This window comes from Ambystoma mexicanum, chromosome 4q, assembly GCF_040938575.1.
Source record: "Ambystoma mexicanum isolate Mex_15411 chromosome 4q, UKY_AmexF1_1, whole genome shotgun sequence".
NCBI classification, from domain to species: domain Eukaryota; kingdom Metazoa; phylum Chordata; class Amphibia; order Caudata; family Ambystomatidae; genus Ambystoma; species Ambystoma mexicanum.
In genome coordinates this window covers 669,582,377-669,604,257 of record NC_090928.1, presented here as the reverse complement: position 1 = coordinate 669,604,257, position 21,881 = coordinate 669,582,377, and the positions used below count along the sequence as shown (strand labels likewise).

At 46.6% G+C, this 21,881-nt stretch overlaps 1 protein-coding gene across 5 annotated transcripts in view; it reads left to right on the top strand.

Moving 5' to 3' along the window:
* The window catches only part of CCDC88A (coiled-coil domain containing 88A), a 2,139,415-nt gene that overhangs the window by 1,947,326 nt on the left and 170,208 nt on the right, over positions 1–21,881 (top strand). For 3 of the 5 annotated variants that reach the window (XM_069608254.1, XM_069608252.1, XM_069608256.1), the window contains one exon: positions 21,282–21,362. The exons of the other annotated variants lie outside the window; for them this stretch is intronic. In XM_069608254.1, the coding sequence (XP_069464355.1) occupies positions 21,282–21,362 (81 nt within the window). The remainder of the gene's footprint in view (positions 1–21,281; positions 21,363–21,881) is intronic. 5 annotated transcript variants of the gene reach the window in all.

Sequence of the window (21,881 nt, the reverse complement as noted above, 5' to 3'; positions counted from 1 at the left end):
ATGCGAACCCTCCCGCCTACCCCTCTGCAGCTCTTCACTTGGTCATACTGCCACTTTACGTGCTACCAAATCTGAGGATGGCTGCCAGGGGCGGGGCTTAGGGAGAGGGCAGTCATTGGCTGGGGGCAGTATGACCCAGAGACCAGTGATTGGTTACTACTAAGAAAGACAGATCAGAAACGAAACTGATACTGATTTTTTCTATACCGAGGATTCCCGGCCTGACGACGGGGAATGAGCATGTGAATCCATGCCAGACCCATGCTGGAGACCAACAGTTACAGGTAAGTAACTTGTTCCATCACGTTGCAAATATTGCAGTTCGTGAGGGTTTTCTGGATCCACGGGAAATGCCATCCTATGTCAATCGAGGTGGTTCTCTTGGTACTTGAGCAGGCGTTGCATGTGCCACATTGAGTGTGGCCAGTTGCTTGGTTCTGTCCCCACAGTGTATTGAGTTTGGGTTCTTTCTTTTTGTATGAGTGCACAAGGGAATCACGTAGGTTCTTCCTTCTTTTCAATGCAAACCTCGGAGTCTCTATACTGTGTGAGCCGACATTCAAGATCGGCCATAGCTTCAGGATTTCTTTCTTGATCTTGTTAATCAAAGGGGAGAAGCTCAGTACTGCTGTGATGTTATTGTGGGATTCATTCAGCTTGACATGATGTTTCAGGGTAATTTCTCGTGGGATGTTCCTGGCTCGTTTTCGTGCCTGTTTGATTATACGTTTGGGGTAACCCCTGTTGGTGAGTTTGTTTGCAAGGCCTGCCGAATGCAGTTTATAGTCTGGTAGGGTGGTGCAGTTTCTCCGGTATCTCAGGAACTGTCCAAAAGGTAGATTTCTTCTCAGGCTTGTGGGATGGAAGCTCTCGTAGGTGAGCAATGAGTTTCTATTTGTAGGTTTATTGAAGACTGTGCTGACAATTGTTTCATTACGTATCTCCTGGGTGAGATCTAGAAAATGTACTGACACGGTGCTGTGGGTTTCTGAGAACTTTAGAAAGGGGTTCTGGCCATTGAGCCACTCCATGAACATTACGATGTCGGGTTCATTGCCTCTAAAAAATTAGAAGCACGTCGTTGATGTATCTCGACCACAATTCCAGGTTGGATAGCCATGGATTGTCTGGACTGTAAATCTTTTCTTCTTCGAAGTTGGCGACGTACAAGTTGGCAAGACTCGGAGCAAATGTGGCTCCCATAGCTGTTCCGGACACTTGCTCATAGAACGTGTTCTCGTAGATAAAGAATTTTTGGTCAGAGCGATCTCAGCCAGTTGCATTACCAGAGTAAATGGGGTTTGCATGGGGGGATCTCTTTCTCGTAGTATTTGCTCGATGACTCTGAGTGTGGCCATTTGAGGGATCTTAGTATAGAGTGATTCAATGTCTAATGTGACCAGGATGTTCTGTGCAGGATTAAATGGGCGGTCCTTGATGAGTTCTAGAACAGCTGTAGTGTCCTTAAGATAGGAGAGCATTTTCACTACTTCTGGTTTCAGGAAACAGTCTACGAATTGTGACAGTGGTTCCAGAATAGAGCCTATCCCAGACACAATGGGTCTGCCGGGTGGTGGATTCCTCCCTTTGTGGACTTTGGGGAGAGCGTAGAAGGCCGGCTTTTTGGGGGATTTTGGATTGAGGCATTCGTATTCCTTATTACTGATGAGTTCATCAGCACTGGCTTTCTCTAGAATTGGTACTATCAACTGTCTGATGGCTTCAGTAGGGTCCGTGCCAAGTTGTCTATAGCTCGTGTGGTCTTGTAAGAGTTCCATCACCATTTGGTGATATGTCGTTGTGTCCATTATTACAGTGGCACCCCCTTTGTCGGCCGGCTTGATGGTAATGGCTTCATTATTGGATAGAGATTGAAGTGCCTGTCTGTTTTTCTTAGAAAAGTTCTTGAATCCCGGCGTGATCTTGGATTCTAATTCTTCCAATTTCTTAAGGAGTGCTTTTTCAAACGTGATGGACTCAGGTGTGATGGCATTAGGTGGAGGATAGAATGTAGATTTTCCTCTCAAAGTGGTGGCACTCTTATCTTCTGAGAATGTAATTTGTCCGAAGTACTGTTTTAGTCTGATTTTTCTAATGAGCTGAGCAATTTATATCCTGGTTTGGAATGGATCATGTTCAGCTGACGGTACAAATGAAAGTCCCATCTCGAGTAGGTCTTCTTCTTTTGGAGATAAGGTATATTGGGAGAGGTTCATCACTAAGCTTTCTGTACGAGGACTACTCTCCTCTGGGCGTCCACCAGGATGCTGGTTCGTTCGGCCGGCAATGCTGCCTGACCTTGGCCGCGGCCTTTGCTGCGGGTGACTCGGGTTGACTGATTCTGCCAATGCACTTGCGGTTGCCAGTTGCCTCTTCCTTTGTTCTTTGCTTTTCCCTGCCCTCTTGGAAAAAAAGGTCTTGGTGGACCACTGTTGGTTGGGGCTGCGTTGCTCATTGGAAAAAAGTAGTTTAACCCCTCAATATTTAATGGAAAAATACTATTTCTTTTAAGGTGGATGAACATGTTACTATTTGTTTCTAATCCCCATAAGTTAGCCAGAGGTAGCCTCCCCTTCCTCATGTATAATGAGGTGAAATATTTTGGGAGCTTTGATACAGACCCATGTTTCTACAAAAGATTATTTTGATCAGTGTTTGGCAAAGAGGGACCTATCAAATGGCAACCTGCAACAGCTGGGGGGACATTGTTTCCATACCTCAACATCAAGTTTCTGAGGTTCTCACTCAGCAGCACCACTAGCGTCTAACTTTCTTTTCACTCTGCCATACTCATTCTGTGTTTTGTAGACATTAACCTATTCCCATCGAAATTGTCAAGTGCCATATTTATTTGGATGTGTTTATGGTTTCATAGGAATAATCCTTTTTCTTTGTTATGGGCATTTTCACTGGGGATATGTTCATAGAGATGCAGAGGATATTGACCTTATTAAACTAATACAAAAAGCCCTTGATCTAAAACAGTACAAATGTTTGGGCTCCCTGTGACAACCCCCCCATGCTGGAGGCTTTGTGATGGGAGTGTGGAGTCCTTGAGAAGTTACCACCCGCTCAATGATGCAGGCCCCTGTTGCAGTACACAGAGGATCCTGCAAAGAGCCCTTGTCTAACACCAGCCAAATGTTCATAGTCCACTCCAGGAACCTTGATCACCATTGGCTGTCGGGACTGGCCAGTTTCAGATGGTTGGAGAGAAGGAGAATGATTCCCCTGAAAGATAATGTGCCCTAGGGGCATAGGGAAGGGTTTAAAGGGGTCACACTACAAGGAAAGGAGAAAGTTACTTGCTTGGGTTTACCCTATCCTGTACTCCAGGAGGTTTGAGAGTAGATTGGAGGCCCATAGCCAGTAGAGAGAGGACCTAACCCAGTTCACCCTTCAACACCTGGAGACCCCCTGACCATTAGTAAGGAGGGCATTAATGAATGTCATGAGGACAGGTTACTGCTCGCCAAATCTGATCAGAAGGAACTCAGCGGGACACTGACTCCATGTTGACAGAATTGTATGATCCATGTAACAAACAAAGGGATTTGGTGTCTTGGCCCTAGTGGATCACGGACATCCACAGAACCTGGGACTCATTTCCGAAAAATTGGTTTCAAACTAGACATTTAGCATTTCTTAATTGCGCATTACCACCTGAACCTGGCCTTCTGGGGTCTGCAATAGTTAATGCGGGGAAGGACAACCCTTGCATACCACCACAAACAACATGGAGCTTCTGAATCTACAGAGCACCAGTGAAGAGTAATACACATCCAAGATGATGGCCTGCTTAGAAGTGAGCTTGGATGACTGATCCCTGCATGTACCTGCCTGCCAAACAGAAGCATCTGGGGCACTCGCAGTTCCCTGATGAGGGAAGCTATTTGAAAATCTTGGAGCCCTGTGAGTGATCCTACTATATTTATAAAAGGAGAGGGGAACAGAGAGAAGCGTGGGAGTCAGGAGTTGGGAGTGTGAGGTGAAGGACATTGTGCACTGGATCAGTGAGGAATAAAGATGTAGAGAAAGAGGTGCAGCGGATTAGAATGGAGGATGAGGGGTGGAGAAGAGAGTGAGATGAGAGGAGTTGAAGGAGGTACAGAGGAGCCGAGGAGATGAGAAAAACATTAGAGAAGAAGGGCAGAGCAAAGGTGATGAATTGAAATAGCAGTACAGAGGATACAGGGAGAACATCAGAGAAGGAGGGAGGACCAAAAGTGAAGGAGTTAAAGATGGAATCAAGGAGGAGGTGGGGAGAAGATGAGGGAGAGACTGAGAGAGAAAACCGGACAGGAGACTGATGAAGAACAACAGAAATTAGGCAAATGGGAGAACATCAGTTAAAGGAGCAGAAGGGAAGGAGGTGGGAAAGATTAATATGGAGGAGAAGGGGCGAAGTCAAAGGAAAGAATGGAGGAAGAAGAGACAAGAGAAAGAACAGGAAGCATGGAATGGGAGATCAGAAAATAGTGAGTCATTGAGGAGGCAAGGAGAAAAAAGCAGGAGGAGAGATGGAGATGAATTCAAGAGAGGAGGATAGGATAAGTGATAAGGAGGAGGCAGCGAAGTCAAGAAGCAACAAGATAGAGGGCTTGTCGAGGCTCAAGCTCCAACCTAGAGAGACTCCTAGTCTGGTGGAAGAGTTATACCTAGGGCTTATCAAGATTTTAAGCCTTTCACCCCTAGGACCCAATGTGATCTTGCAAAATATTTTAAATTGTGTGATGTTTGGACTACTAAGGGCTCAAGGGTTTTGAGGTCAGTCTTCCCTGAAAAGAAGTACAATATCCTGTCAACGTCTAGGAAAGCGAAGTAAACCACTTCAACAGTCAGGAAACAATTGCAGGATGCTTACAAAGGCTCTCACAGACATTGGGGTTTATTTCACAGGAAGGCAAAGTCTAAAGGAGAGAGAGGGGTACTGAGGACCATGGTCCTATAGAGAAGCCTGACTTTTTATCTTATGTGGAATTCCCACAAAAGTAAACTCAGCTGAAACCTAATCCTTTGGTTTTCTGTTATATTAAAAACCTTGTACTCGGTTTGTCACCTGCTGATCACCAGCCATGGTATCACACATTTCTATAGATGCAGGTGTATTGGCTAAACTGGTGATCTTTGGATCCTCTGTGAGGATCGCTACAACAGATATTGTTGGTACTCGAGTTCTTGGTATTTCTGAAATTATGCGCTTGCTGCATATGCTGAAACAAGATTCAGTGCGTACGTTAAGAATAAGTCTTTATAGACATTTTTCTTCTTTTTTATTGTTTGATCTGCAATTTCACATTCCAAAAAAGATGTAGATCAACTCTCTAATCAGCATATGAATGCAGTAACAGCAGTATCAAAGCCAATTTCTCTCTATCAACAGGGGAAAGTGCTACAGGGGTGAAATTAGATGGCTCCTTTGAGGTCCATGTACACCTGGTTGTTAAGAATCGCTCTATCACTTATGCCAACGTAAAGGTATGCTTCACTTTATCCAGCTCCATAGTAAATCGTATTCCTAGCCATGATCGCCTACTTTACTACTTGACTATTGCAAAGGCCTTCCCTTTGCCTTCCAGAGGAGCCACTACATAAGCTCCAGAGAGTTCAAATCACACTGTCCCCCTTTTTTTTGCCTTTGTCATCACATCAGCGCTTAAGCTCTACATTGGCTCCTACTAAAGGAAAGCTCTAAATTCTAAAACCATTGGTTCATCGCCAACGCCCTTCATGGACATACACTTACTAGCTCCACAAGCTGTACCAGCCATGCCAACCTTCCAGAGGCCTGAGATCTACAAATCTGAATCTACAAGACATTTCCTGCGTCATTACTGTTCTATCAATTGTTGATATGCCCACGGTAAAGTTATGGTGGCTGTCTGAAGGAAACATTGCACCTTGAAGCTTTACCATAGCGTTAATGCACCCTTCAAGGATGCCCTATGCCGGCATTCCTATACCGTTTATCTTAATTTTAGTTTTAGCGCTAAGGCACTGCCACAAGGGGACCATCAGTGCTATATTTATCCTTTAATAAATAAATACAACTGCAACAGTACTAGTGGCACTGAAGATATTACATCTAAGCAGCAATAGTGGTCCGTAGCAGCCCTTCCAAAATCTAGCAGAATTTGAACATTCTAACTGTGGGTTGATATTTGTTCAAGCTGTCATTTATAGTCCCAGTTTCAGCAAACCACTTTTGTTGTTTTCCTTTATTTTCTACAGTTCCATTCCTGATTTCTTTAACTATAGATAAACTATTTTGTGGAGGGAGCACTGAGCCGAATATGTTTTGAAATATGGTTTTGCCCCAGAATTGGTAATAGGCAATGTGCTGTCAGCCAGCAAATATTCTACAGGGTCAAGACAAAAGGGCCCATATCTTCTTTCTTCAAGATATATCCTCCCCTTAGAGGGCAATGATAGCATTCTGTGCCAACAAAACCCCATCGTCCACAGTTGCTGCCTTCTCTTTGGGTGAAAGGTTCAGCGCTACCCCCTTAGAGCTCTCCCATCACGCCCTAAATCAACATACATTAGTTATATAATGTCAGTGCTAAGGTGGCTGCACATTTGCACAGATTTGGGATTTGCAGTTATGTTTTCTTTGATTTCCGATTAATGCAAACTTCAACTATTGGGTTTTCCGATGTGGCGCTATGCAATTTACAGGTGGTTACGCTTTCATAGGATTATTATCAATTCCAAAGTAGTCCTAATGGAATCTCTGCAATCAGGTGATTTTGCTCAGGCCTGTTTTAACTCATCCAAATGGAGAAATATTATTTTCTTCGAGAATCAGGTTTGCAATTTGATACTATTTCATCTGCACATTATTCATCATTAAAATACACCAGCTGTGAGGCCCTGCATTGCAAAGATAAGGACTCTGCAATGGATCAAAAGATTACATCAGAGACGCCTTCTACTTTTAGATACACAGTTATTTTCGGTGGTGGAAGAGGGGCGCTAGTTAGTCCATTCTGAACCTGTTTATTGTTTGTCTTTATCTTGTGCCTCATGAACATCTTCATATCAGTGTACTCAAAATAGGCCTAGGCAAATGGCAATAGATATCGGGGAATGGGTCTTTCTCCAGCATTGGATCTTTCATGGTTTCACATGCTTAGAATATTCCCTGTCGTCAGGCTGGGAATCCTCGGTAAATTATATAGACCTTTTCCATAGGAAGAATTTCGACACTTTTGTGTCCTATCTACGTCGTTTTGGGCCGCGTACGCCTGCACCACTAGGACGTAGAGGTATAAGTAACCCCGCCCCCGCGGCTCCCTCTGATTTAAACCGTCTTCCAAAGTAGTGGGATTACCTCGAGTATCTACTATTTTATTAGGTTGTGCGTTCTTATTCTTCGACTGTTTCTTTTCGAAGAATGTCTGGAAAGGCGTTATTTCGTCCGTGTGCTACATGCGGTCTTAAGAAAGTATATGAAGGAGACGGGCATATGGACTGTATTTACTGCCTTCACCCTCATCATACGGCCGACACATTTTAGATCTGTCAGGGCTTCTCACAAAAGACCCTAAAAGACCGCAACAGACGCCTGGTTACTTGGCTCAATGACAGAGCGGGTGCGTACCCGGCATCGGAGGTAGGCTCTACAGCCTCGAGATCTAAGTCTCCTGTCCCCCCTCGTCGATCAGTGTCGGCGGAGCCTCCGACGAAGAAATCGCGCTCATCTGAAAAACGCCCCTTGGAGAAACATCCTGCGAAGTCCTCCTCTTCACATAAGGCTTTGTCTTCTTCCTCCTCATCTAAAAAGGAGAGAAAAGACTCATCGAAATCCTCCTCAGGAGACCGTCATAAGTCTACCTCGAGTCGAGAGTCCTCGTCCCACAAGTCGAGGTCAAAAACAGCGGGAACGCCTCAAGGCCCTGCTCCACAGACTTCATCGACGACGATCTGGTCATCGACGCCTGCTTTGTCTTCGGCGACGCTCTTCCAACGACTATTTCGTCAGGTCAAACAGCGCCTATGGAAAAGATGTCATCGTCGACGGTGGCCCCGTCGGTAGGATGGCAACCGGAGGTTTTTGATCCGATCCCGCCTGAGGCCTTGCTGCAACCAGAAGCAGCTTTCTCCATCTCGCCGGCGGAGGATGACCGTGAGCCAGTCGCACATCCAACCGATCTGGGATTACAACCAACTGGTTCTGGCCCGCTCTTTAGTGGAAGTGCCATTCCAGTTACCTCTTCCTTACTGAATCCCCAGGCTGTTCTATCCCTGTAGGTGTTGAACACATACAGAAGCTGTTGGAGCGGTTGGACACTCGGTTACCTCAGCTTGTCCCGACAGTGTTACAGGCCTCGCCAGTCGTCGACGAGCCAGGCCCGGATCCTCGCCCTCCATCCAGAATTCCTACCGCTTACCCGGTTGAGGAAGATCGTTCTCGTCCACAGGAAGAAGGTGAACTATCAGAGTCGGAACATGAAGGGTCGGGTTCAGACATCTCGTTATCCCCCTCAAGGGACCCTGCATGGGACTCTGAAGCGGAGATGGAAACTCCGAAGAGCTCGGCGCAGCCATCACCACCTGATGATGTGGGTGCGTTCCATGCCATGATGGGTAAGGCATGTGCGGAATTTGGCCTAGTCCCAGAAGAAGAGAAGAAAGATTGTTTTCTGTTCGATCATATGGGCAAAAGAAGAAAGGGGATATTTGCTATCCCCATTTTAGACCATGTCTGGCAGGCGGGACTAAAAACCCTGCGTCACCCCTTTTCAGAACCGGCAGTAAAAGGTCGATTAGAAAAGAAATTCCAGGCTCCGGAATCGACTCCCAAGTGCTTGACGTCTCAACCTTCGCCGGAATCAGCGGTATCCGCTGCGGCGGCCAGAAAGGCAAGGTCGCAACACAAATGCACAACCCCGCCAGACAACGAAGCCAGGAGACAAGATGCTTTTGGGAAGAAAGTGCTATCGGTTGGAGCGACTACAGTTAAAGCAGCCAACTCCCTGGCTGATAGGGAGATGTGGCATCGGCTAGCTCCTATATTGGACCATCTGCCGGAGGAACACAGGAAGTCTGCCATGCTACTCGTACGTGAGGGAGAAGAGGCTTCCAATCATTCCATTAACATTGCTGTCGACCTGGCGGAATCAGGCTTTAAGCAAATCAACAATGGCGTAGTGTTACGAAGGCAATCCTGGCTTAAGTGCACGACGTTCAGACCAGAGGTACAATATAAGGTAATGGATATGCCGTGCGAAGGAGAACACCTGTTTGGGGAGAAAGTGGGTGAAGCCTTGAAGGGCATGAAAGAAGATTCTGACACGGCTCGTTCCCTTGGAGCCATCCAGAGTGGTAGGAATTTACGTTCCTTTCGTCCCTTCAGAGGAGCATCAGGTAACTCCCGGTTTGGATCATCTAGAGACCAAGGTTTCAGCAGACCCTCCTACTCTTCCCAAGGCTACTGACGTGCAGCCCAAGCTACTCATAAAGGCAGAGATTACCAATCCTCCAGACGACGAGGCGCCTACTCCTCGTCGACGAAGGATAAACAGGCCAAAAGCCAGCAATGACAACTTACAGAACGTCCTGGGGGGCAGAGTGTCTTGTCACGTCGACGAGTGGGCGCGCATAACAGACCAATGGGTTTTGGACACGATACATCTGGGCCATTCTCTACAGTTCAAGGGCAAGCCACCACCCATTCCACCGGTGTTCTCGACGCAGCCCCACCTTCAAATACTAATGCAAGAGGTGGCGCTTATGCTGCAGAAAGGGGCTATAGAACAGGTCCCGGTGGCAGAAAGAAGACAGGGAGTGTACTCCCGTTACTTTGTCGTCAAGAAACCCAATGGAAAATGGCATCCCATTCTAGATCTACGAGCTCTCAACAAACTGCTCAAGAATCTAAAATTCAAGATGCTTACACTCCAAGAAGTGATCCGTTCGATACAACCGGGAGATTATTTGTTGTCGCTAGACCTTCAGGACGCATACTTCCATATCCCAATGCGTCGACGACACAAAAGATTCCTACGGTTCGTCGTCGGACGAACCCACTATCAGTTCAAGGTCCTCCGATTCGGACTGAAATCGTCTCCCAGGACGTTCACGAAGTGTCTGGCTCCAGTAGCAGCCTGGTTAAGGAAAGAAGGTCATCATGTGTACCCTTATCTGGACGATTGGCTAGTGAGTGGATTGTCTCCGGAAAGGACACAGGAAAGTCTAAATGCCACCATGGGCCTCCTACAACGTTTGGGCTTCGCAATAAACTTTGAAAAGCCCTCCTTATTGCCATCAAGGACCTTGGTCTTTCTGGGGGCGGAATTCCAGACACAGTCAGGACTGGTAAAGCCATCCGTCAAAAGGGTTCTGAAACTGCAGCAAAAAGCATCGGATTAGAAAGTCGACACCAGAGTGTCAGTGCGAAGGTACATGCTGTCATGATCTCTGCTTCCAAAAGGTCAGGGTTTTCCCAACTCCCTTAGAAGCAGATCCATAACCCAGGTTCCGAGTGCCAACCAGTCCCAATTGGGACCTTTTGGACCCAGTCCTGGCGCCAGTGGCACCAGGCTCATAAATATGCCCAGTCCCAGCGCTGGAAGCGCCGGGCTCATAATGCTTGGGTGGACTTACCTGCAGCAGACCATGCTGCTTACTTGCCTGCCAGTTGAGCCTCTGATCCTCTTCTGTTTGGAACTACTTTTCCTGTTGGGTGGGGCAGGAGCCACTCCCTAGATTCAGAACACTGGAACTCTTCTGGAAAGCAGGAACTCTTTTCTTACCTAGGCGTGGCTGTGGAAGGAGACACCGAAGCACTACAGGAGGCTATTTAAACCACACCCGATGGATGAATCTTGCTTTGCGTTATTCTGCATCCTCTGCAGCAGAACGCTCATCGTGTCTTCTGCATCTGATCCTGGGCCTAAGGAAAAAGGCTTACCATCCTGAATCCAGTCTTCAGCAACACCTATAAAGACAAGAAAGAACAGGTTAGCATTACGGTCTTCAGTGACAGCTCTTCACTTACCTGGTCCATCGGCTGTCACCAACGCCTCGCGCTGCATTCCGGCATCTGAAAGACAAAGACTTACCTACTCTTCGTGCGCTCCGGAGGTCTTCACACTGCATTCCGGCATCTGAAAGACAAAAGCTTACCAACTCTTCGCACGCTCCGGAGGCCTTCGGCGCTGCATCCCGCATCTGAAAGACAAAACAAGGTGCGTTTAAAGACATTGGGGAACTTTAATACTCACGTGCCATTACTCCTTTCCACATCTAACCCAGTGGGTATTCCGGCACCCTGCAGCCGCTCCGAACTTGTACCTGCAAAATAAAAAGACAGTTAGAGCACATCGTGAAGCAGGCAACAAGCGCTTACTTACGTGCTTCCAGGCGCTTCTATTCATCACAAGGGCTCCATCTTCAACTCACTTCAGCCCGTCATCCGCCATCGCCGGAACCCTGCAAAACAAGAAACATCATTACTAAAGACTTTAAAGACATTAGAATTACTCGAAACTTACCGTTCGTGCAGTAAACGACGGACAGCAGTCCTCTGAAGTCAAGAGGCCTGCTCCCCTTATCCAGTGAAGAAACTGGTTACAGCACCCTGCCCCGAGGCAGATGGAGAGCACGGCGTTCACTTACCTAAGACATCTTACCCTTCGAGGCAGACATACAGTGCACAGAGGTCCAGCCCAAAGAGCCAGCCGTGTGTTACACATCACCTTTGAAGATACGGTATACGCCCAGTCAAGACCGGCGCCTCTACGGGAATCAGGTGAGCGTTACACATGCCCCTACTGGGGACCATGTCGTCCTGCATTCCCTTAATCAACAATTGTCGTCTCTTCATGAGAACGATTCAGGAATTCTGGGCGGATCGATGCGCAGAGTCAAGGGCGTTGGTCGGACAAGTTGACCATCAACAGCAAACTCGTGCAGGCACTTCAATGGTGGAGAGTTTCCATAAATCTGACAAAGGGAATGCCCTTGCTGGAACCGGTGTTCCAGATGACAGTGGTGACGGATGCTTCTCTAACTGGATGGGGAGCTCATCTGGATTCCCTACAGGTTCAGGGTCGTTGGTCATCAGAGGAGTCCAGCCTTCATATCAATGTGCTGGAATTAAGGGTGGTGCGTTGGGCCCTGAAGTCCTTTCTTCCACGGATAAAGGGATCAGTTGTACTGATTATGACAGACAACACAACAACAATGTTTTATCTAAGGAAACAGGGAGGAAACTCGCTCCAGAACTCTGTCAACCGAAGCCCAGGAGATCTGGCATTGGGCCCTTCAGCAGAAGATATTTCTATTGGCGTTCCACTTGCCAGGAGTCAAAAACATGCAGGCAGACTCTCTCAGCAGGGAGATGAATCGACTACACGAATGGGAACTGAACGACCAACAACTACACCGTGTCTTCGAGAAATGGGGTCGTCCGGCCCTCAATCTCTTTGCGACGAGAGACAACAAGAAATGCCCACAATACGCGAGCAGGTGGCCACAGCAAGACTCACTAGGGGAAGCGTTCTCTTTCCCATGGATGGACAAGTTTCTGTATGCCTTTCCCCTGTTTCCGCTCATACGTCGGACGCTGCAATGGATCCACAGATATCCATGTCGGGTGATCCTGGAGGCCCCATACTGGGCCAGACAAGTGTGGTTCTCAGATCTACTCCATCTTTCAGCGGCAGAACCAATGAGATTCCAGAAAATCCCGAACCTTCTGTGTTAGGGAGAATTCTCTGTTTAGGCTGAATTTCCTAACCTAGTGAGTCCCCCAGCAGCTTTGCTGGTTTTTCGGGGTTTATTTTGTTCTCCTGCCAAGAGTGAGACTCTTTTACCCTCACTCTTGGACATGATTTGAGTATATCTCTTTGATTCTATATGTGTTTAATGGGCTATGGGGTCTTTTACTCCATAGGGCTTCATGTGTTTTTGTGATGTGTGTTACACAGCACCCTCAGTGCAGTAACACAGGGGTGTCATAGTGACCCCCCAGTATAGACTCCATACCCTGGGACTGACTACTGTCTCCCAGGGCATGTAAAGTCACCATTGACTTTACTAGTCTCAAATTCTGAACAGAACCAGTACAAAGCATCATATTGTGGACGTACTGGCCAGGGCAATTCGATTGCCCCGGGGTCTGTTAGTCGAGGGGGCACGTCTCCGTCCCCCCTGATCGAGTTTTGGCTGGTGGCAGTGGATACTACTTTTTATATTCGACCGCGAATATATCCCTATGGGATTTCCCATTGTTCGAGGCTACCAACTTTAATTATTTAATTCCTTTAGCCTCGAACATACCGCCGGTTTATTTATTTAATATTAATTCTCCGGTTGGTATTTTTTGCCAGAACTCGGTTCTAAAATGGCGTTTGTGTTCGCCTCTGTGACTCCAACCCAAGTTGAGCCCTTTGTTCCACATTTTGGCAGGCTTCTCCACAGAAGCCCTCCAAAGTGGTGCCACTCTGTCTGGGGTACTTAGGAGGGGTGGAGGGGGATTTAGGCACCCTGGACTGAGTTGCCTAGGCAACTCAAGTCGCACTCTGTCCTGATTGGCCCAAGTCGTGAGCCGGCCGGCTCACCACTTAGCATGTTTGATGGACAGCTAGGCTGAGTCAATGGGGGTTTTCTGCATAAAAGCAGGCCTTTGGGGACTGGAACTTCAGAATTTGCCACAAGAATTTGCCACAAGACCTAAGAATCCTACGAGGGAGAAGCCGAGCCGACCTGCTACGACGATACCACTGGTGGAGCCCTGCTGAACTGTCTCACCACTTTTCCCAACGACAGAGGAGATCTCCAGCCCAGAGAGTCTTCTTCCTTCGACTGGTGGGGATAACCAGTCTGCTTCCTTTTTCGCTTCCTGGAACATCTTGTGGCCGCCTTGCCTGTGCCAAGCACCCCGGCAACCGCAATACCACGTTTTACCACTACCTTTAACCAGAAAACTCTGCGGCTGGTTTCTTCCCTGGCAGTGCAAAGACCTTCATCTTTCCTCCACGTCTAGATCTTCTCTTCTTCTGGACGACGCCGCGACTTGCACCTGCTGCCAGGAACAACTGCCCTCGCTGGAGGATCCTTTCCACATAAGGTACCATGTTCCGCCTGGCTTCCCTTGCAACCGACTGTACGGGGTAGATTTAGCCCCCGGCTTTCGACCCTGGGTTAGCCTGGGACACCCTGGCTAAACTTTTCTGAGCCTAACTAAAACCTTTCCGAACTCCCTGCAAGACTTTTTAAGCCTGTTGTCATTGTGTGATCTTGGGTGCATTTGTGCCCTGCTCTCTCCAAGAGTGGGCCCGGCCTATGGACTTTGGCTCACAAGTAACTTTGGACTTTCCTGCCTTGCTTAAGAGTTCCTAAGTATTAGTGTGGTGTATTTTCCTACATTCTGCCTTTTTCCCTCCCTTTTTCGTTAACTTATTGGAGTGCCATCTATAGTTAAGCGCTCACCTCTGTTTGGAAATAAGTGGTGTTAACTAAGACTTGTCTGATAAGGAATAAGGAGTGTATATATAATAATAGTAATTGTGTTTGGAGTGATTTACAATAATAGTGCTGGAGTGTTTCAATAAGTGTGTTTTTAAATAAATAATTATATACCTTGTTACCAAAGCTCTGGTCAGTGTTTGCTTGTGCTATTGTATCTGAGTGCCTATTGTGTATACTTTGCATACTGACTAACTCTTCTTGAGGGAAGTCTGACTGCTCAGCCACAGCTACCAGGTAAATCTGGGTGGTACAGACTGCTACCAAGTGGGTTTACTGCCAACACCTGTAGTCTTAAATCTTTTGCAGTGGTCCCCAAGGGAACTGCACAGGTTTCTGCCTAACATTCTGTCTCAGGAGAAAGGGGTTGTTTGGCATCACGACCCCGACAGCCTCAGTCTGACAGCCTGGCTCCTGATTTCTCCGAGTTTGGCACGTTAGAGATTCCAGCGGACTGTCGTCGCATTTTGCAAGCGGCGAGGGCGCTGTCCACGAACACTTCATATTCATACAAATGGAAGAGATTCTGCACATGGTGTGCGGTTCAACCAGGTTTGGTCCCGCTTAATATCACACCGGAACAACTTCTACCATACTTGCTACTCCTAGCTCAAAAAGGCTTGTCTGTTTCATCCATAAAAGTGCATCTGGCTGCCATTTCAAGATTTACTTGGAAGAGATATTCAACTCCGTTATTTAGTGACCGGCTGATTAAACATTTCCTTAAAGGATTCTTCCGAACCTTTCCTCCCGCGAAAAAGTTTCCTCCAAGCTGGAGTCTTAACCTGGTTCTGGCAGCGCTGATGAAGGCCCCTTTTGAACCAATGTCATTGTCATCATTTAAATTTTTGTTGTGGAAATTGGCTTTTCTGCTGGCTATTACTTCGGCTCGAAGACTGTCAGAAATACAAGCTTTAGTGATCGATCCACCTACTTGAGATTTTTCAATAATAAAGTCGTGTTGGCTACTAATCCTCATTTCATTCCTAAAGTACCTACCATGTTCCATAAGCACTCTTCTATAGTGCTGCCGACGTTTTTTCCAACATCTTCGTCGGTTGCGGAGAAGACTCACCATACACTGGACGTGAAAAGAGCTTTAAAATTTTACCTCCATCGCACTCAAAGCTTCAGAGACACGAGACAGCTATTTGTGGCTTATGGCCCTTCGGCTAAAGGTAAACCGATCTCAAAACAAGGACTAGCCCGATGGGTGTCGTCTACTATTTCCTTTTGTCACTCAAAAGCTGGAAATCTGTTGGAGAAGCGTCCAAGGGCCCATTCGACGAGATCCCTTTCTTCGACGACGGCATTGTGGTCCGGAATTCCACTGGGAGATATCTGTCAGGCGGCTTCCTGGTCGGTACCACACACATTTACCCGGCATTATTGCCTCGGACAGCAACATGCTGATGATACACAGATGGGTTGTGCAGTCCTACGGCACCTGTTTCAATAAGGTAAGCCCCAATTAAGGGGTCACATCCTTCCACTAATGTACTCTGAAGTGTGATGTTTTCACTGTTAACATACTATAATGTGATGTTTTGCCATGATAAATATGCATTATGGTTATGGTGATATTGGTTTGCATACACACCTCCAATGTTGGGGGATACTGCTATACAATCTATTCTAAGCATGTGAATCCATGAAAGATCCAATGCTGGAGAAGGGAATAGTTTCTTACCTGTAACTCCATTTCTCCAGCATTGGTATCTTTCATGGATTCACATGCGCCCGCCCGCCTCCCCTGGCATGCAAACCAGATGTCCCCCATACTACTTTGGGGGTCGAAATCTGAGGGAGCCGTGGGGGCGGAACTACTTATACCTCTACGTCCTAGTGGCGCAGGCGTACGCGGCCCAAAACGACGTAGATAGGACACAAAAGTGTTGAAATTATTCCTATGGAAAAGGTCTATATAATTTACCGAGGATTCCCAGCCTGACGACGGGGAATATTCTAAGCATGTGAATCCATGAAAGATACCAATGCTGGAGAAATGGAGTTACAGGTAAGAAACTATTCCCATATGAGGCAGAGAGAATATCATGAAGGGAATCCTCTTTGAGGGTCCTAGTCTGGGTAAAATGAACTGATACATGGTTTTAAAATAGGGACTTCATTTGAAAGCTATACTGATTCCAGCATTGTATTTTGTTCTAGTTAATTATTTATCACTTTTATGTACTGTACACAGCAATTATCTTTGCCTTTAGACATTCTACAGATAGACCTGCTGTCTTCAATGTTGTATAGCTGAGAGTGGCTTTTTATATTATTGCTCCTCCAACTGCAGTAGGTATGTGCTGATGCACACTTAGTTTATGCATACACAATTGACTGTATGAGCTGACAAGGAAGGACAACTTTGATTCAAACAGTGCAAGTGTATGCTTTTAGGCCTTGCAGGTTGGACATTATGCCATGGGTGAAACAATTTCTAGCTGTATAGAACATAAAATAAGTCACAATTGGTGTGATCTTTCTGAGAGATTTCTGAATCGTCCCAGATATAGGTTGTTTACTTCAACATAAAAGAAATACATGTTGGGGTTCTCTACAGTCTGATATCTACAACAGAGATCCAAAGCCTTGTTAATCAGCTGTGACTGTGCCAAGCCAGGACAGTCGTCTGGGCAACTGAAAAAAAAACTACAATTCAGAAATATTGAAAGAATCCTGAATCTAACTCTGTTCTATGGACCAGATAAAAAGTTTACTTGTGTCTATCTCGGCATCAGCATTACCCTTCCAGTAACTTCAGAGAGGGACATGGGTTAGGCCGGGTACCTACCAAGCAACATCCATACAACACCCTAAAGTATGTGTTGGGAACTCCAGGATGGCAGATACAGTTCCTGAGGCTAGAGTCCAGCAGACACCGGAGACTCACCCTGCCCAAAGAACCACACCTCCCATCTACCTCATAGCAAGTCTGCACACCTGAGTCCTCTTTTCCCAAAGAGAGGCTGGAAGCCAGGGTTAAGATTCGTAATCAGTCTGCGTTGGAAATCTGAGGAAGGGGGACAGTGGCTGGAGCAGGAGGAAGGAGTTTCAAGATAGTTGGAGAGCAGCAGGACAAAGGAGATTGGAGGAGCAGGGTAAGGTGGCAGCAGTGCTTTAAGTGGGAGGCTAAATCGAGGGAGGGCTTAGTATAGGTGGGTGTGCTTAGGCCACGCCAGCTCCCCCCCTCGCCTCAGGGTGGGGGGCTGGTAAAAACAGGGGCGCACTGGCATTATTACCTTTGGTGCGCCCAGGTGCTTCTTTTTGTTCCAAATCACAGGGTGTCGGACCCTGTGATTAAGAAACAAAAGGGAAGGCCGAGAGCACCAAAGGTATGACACAAGTGCACCCCAGCTCTCTTTTTGTGTCTTAATGTGGGGGCCAACGCCCAGCAGACAAGAACCCCCTCATTCAAGGAGCCGCATGGTTAAAGGGCTGCTTGTGGGAGTCACGTGACTCCTTGAGTGAAAGGGCTGCTCTTTACTCAAACAGAAGGAGGGGCTGGGTTATATGGCCTCTGCTTTTGTTTCTTTTGTTGCAGAGTAAAGAGCGAAACACCCAGCAGACAGGCTCCTCTTCTTTTTTCTAATCCGAAGCGCTAACACCTGCAAGCGGCCCTTTCACCATGCAGCGCTTCGGCTAAATGGGCTGCCTGAAGGGTCAGCGTAGCTGGGGGTAGTCGGGATCGGCCCGCCGGGGGAGCCCTTTTTGGGGACTGCTGGGGCTCTGCCCCTGCTAGGCACGGTCCACTCAAAGCTCTGGGTGGTGGTATGGTTAGCTAGAGCCAGAGGGGGAGAACTTATTGGGGAAAGGAGATTTGCGGATGGAGATTAAAGAGATTAGGTAGTAGGTGGAAGACTGTAAGGAGGACGTGGACGAATGTAAGGAGTTGCAGAGTTCAAGGAGCAGATGGAAAAGGTTAAGAGCAGGCTGCAGATATTAAGGGGCAGGTGGAAGAGGTTACAGAGGAGATTCAATGATTAAGGAGGAGATTGCAGAGTTTAAGGAGGCAGTGGAAGAGATTAAGGCAGAGCTTGAAATATTGTTGAGTAAGATACACATAGCTAAGAAGTCTGCAGTTGTTAGAGGATGCAAATAAGTTGAGGCAGGCTTCAAGAGAGTAGAAAGAGGAGGAGGGTGTTGCTTGAAGGATCAAAGCTGTGGCAGAGCGGAGAGAAGAGGAGGAGGCTGGTGCTCAAAAGAATGAAGAAATGATTGAGCAGAGAGAGTAGGATGGTGGTGCTTGAAGGAGCGAACAGGTGACATAGGATAGAAGTGAAGAAGTGACAGAGGCGGTGGGTGGTGCACGTAGGAGTGAAGAATGGATAGAGTGCGAGGAGGAGCAAAACTGGAATGCAAGATAGGTAGGAAAATGGGGCTCAGTTGGGTGAAGAGACTGGGTTGGATAAAAGGATAAGTAGGCTCTGGATGGATGAACAAACAGAAGGTGCCCAAAGAGATATCTAAAATGGCCACGAAGCCCAGAGACAGGAGTACAGCAAATAGTGAGGGAAGGCACAAGAGAGAGGGTCCAGAACGAAGCAGGTTTCTCAAGTGGGGCATCAAGAATAGGGCCCGGCTCCTCAGCCTGCCTCCATATGGCCATACCATACCAGGCAGAACTCAGTTCCATCCAGGACAGGTTCCAGGCCAAACTCCTGGACGACAGGACTGACGGCCGACCAGATGCTCCAATTGGTATCAACTTTCTGGGGAGCTCCCCGGGATAGCTGAGGCATGGAGACTCCTGGAGCCCCCACTACAGAACCAAGGACCTTTTGTTTGGTGTTAATACTTTTTGTTAGATTTTGACATCCACAAAGCACCCTTACTTTGGAGCTTTTGGCTAAGCACCTTCATATCGGGGACACATAGGGAATAGAGGGAGGATAACTTTTAATGATGGCCCAATGCCCCAGAAGCCCCACCAGTTATGTCTTTTGTTCACCCATTCACTATCTGTCTTACACAATTTTTCTGACCCGTTTTTCCTATAATTTTTTGATAAAACCATTAAAGATATACTTTGTGTTGTAGTCTACAATCTTGTCACATAGGGCTTTATGCTCACACATTCTGTAAAGATAAAGACTAACAAGCATTTGTATAAATGCATGTTTCGGCTTTTGTATAGTAAAATTGTTTTCCGTCTTGGCAGATTCTCGCAGGTATTGTCACTAAATGCCTAGGAACACCATAATGTGCTGGGCATTGCCATCAAGGTCTTCACACCACTCCCAGTGATTGCCAGCAAATGCCTAGTTATTCACACCTTTGCCAGCGATTTCCATAAAACACCAAGGTTCTCAAACCCTTTACCAGGAAGTGCCATAAAATTCCCACATACTTATTCCATCACCAGTGATTGCTCTCACATGTTTAGGTAGTTATCCGTTGTCCATAGAATACCCAGGTACTCCATTCCCAATATTGCCATCAAATGGCAGGTTCCAAGAATTGCCTTTAAATGGCCAGTAACAGACCCACTGCCAAGGGTTGCCATCCTATTCCCATGTACTCCTGCTACTAATCTGCTTCCACTAGCTGAAGCTGTCTTCTCCCATGCCAGATCATTAAAGAAAATCTGGCCATAAGAGAAGAGTGAAGCATTGCTGCGCTCTCCTCACTACAACCACATCCCTGCTGCTATTAACAGGAGTTTGGAAGACAAAAGGGGCGGAGGAAATGCATATTAACACTGCAAAACAGCTTCCTAGTGCTTTCCCTGGCAGTGAGGAAGACAATAAGTGCAATGGAATAGAAGGCAATCAAATAATTGCTGCATGTGTGTGGCGTACCTCGCTGGTTAGCATATATTAGAGTTAGATACATGGGCTCTGCTGAAGATACCCACTATGGTTGACCCTTCTTTCTCCTGCTCTCACTGTTCCGTTGCCATGTGCACAGCGAGAGGAATCCCTCATCACAAGGCATGTTGCATGCGGCAGACACATACAAATATGCACTGAGCTATGCATCCCGCAAGCCTGATATCTATTTAATATGGCAATTGGCTCCTTCTATGATATGCTAATGTATTATCCAGGAGTCTGCTCATTCCGGCATTCACAGAACATACATATATATATTCCGGAATCAGGCTCTGGTTTCTCTGCAGGAATAAGCCAATTAAGGGAAGCAGGAACAGCCACAAAGCACACACAGACAGATATCTGCCAATCAGGATGCCAGTATAGTGTGAGTGCTCTAATTTGCTCAGGCTTCAGCCTATAAGAGTCCCCAAAGCTTTCGGGCCAGCTGATTAGCCAAAATGTGTATATGCCTAGCACTGCCTTCTGGGGAAGCACAGGCTAAAAATGATGGCCTTCTGCTTCCAGGGGCTAAAAGTAATAGCCCCAGCTGTTAAAAATGCCTTAAGCATCCCCATCCCATTCATACAATAATGCCCACCTTAGCACTTTGAAAACAAAAATATATTGTATTAAATACATTAACCTTAATCTGCCACGTGTAAGTAAATACCTGGGAGCAGAGTTTCATAATATACCCAGTTTATACATAGGAAAGTAGAGCAAACCAACATTTAAGTTTGTTATGACTTTAATGAACTGCTGCAGGGCTGCTGTGAAAGGGTTCAGTCACAAAGAAACCTTGCCTTCTACAAAACGTCCCCCCTCATAATTAGGCAGTATATTAAATGTTCATAACCTAATGCGTCAAGAAACAGTCCCTTGCTTGAGAAAATGTTCCTTTTGTTATCACTATGTAACTTTATGAACATTTGCTGATGCTGATTTTTATAATGCTATTTTCTCCTCGCTTTTCCTTCGATGTAGTGTCCCGCCCAACCAGTCTTGATAGTGGCAGAACATCAACTAGCAACAGTAACAACAATGCTTCACTCCATGAATCCAAAGGTATACTCCAGCGGAATGTTCTCCCTATGAATTCGTTTTTAAGGAGCGCTGCAGTTTTATAACTTATGCAGCACATTGTTTTCTAGGTTTTTTGGTATGTTTTATATGGTTATAATGGTGAAAATACTGATAAAGAATGAAATATCTCTAGATTTTTTTAGAGAGACCTACTTCAAATGTGAATTCTTAGATGACGTTGTGTGGCGTGGCATATAATCCACATTTACTCCTATGTCCCGTCCCCTTTCCTCCATACTTTTGGGACATTCCGTCCTGTGGGACGCGACTGGAGCACTTTTGTAAAAAAAATCAAACTGAAAATGTGTCCTTCTCTTTTTACACGGGGTACCGCACGCATCCGTAACCCTGCCCTCCTTAGCTCTGCCCCGCGCATCGCCCTTCAGTCCTTTTCTCTGCACGGTCGGGGCTGGACGCACTAGCCTCACCGGGAAGACCTTTTTTCTTTCCCATTGTCCTTCTCTCCTGCTCCAGTTCTGCGGTCGCGTAGTCCTCTGTCTA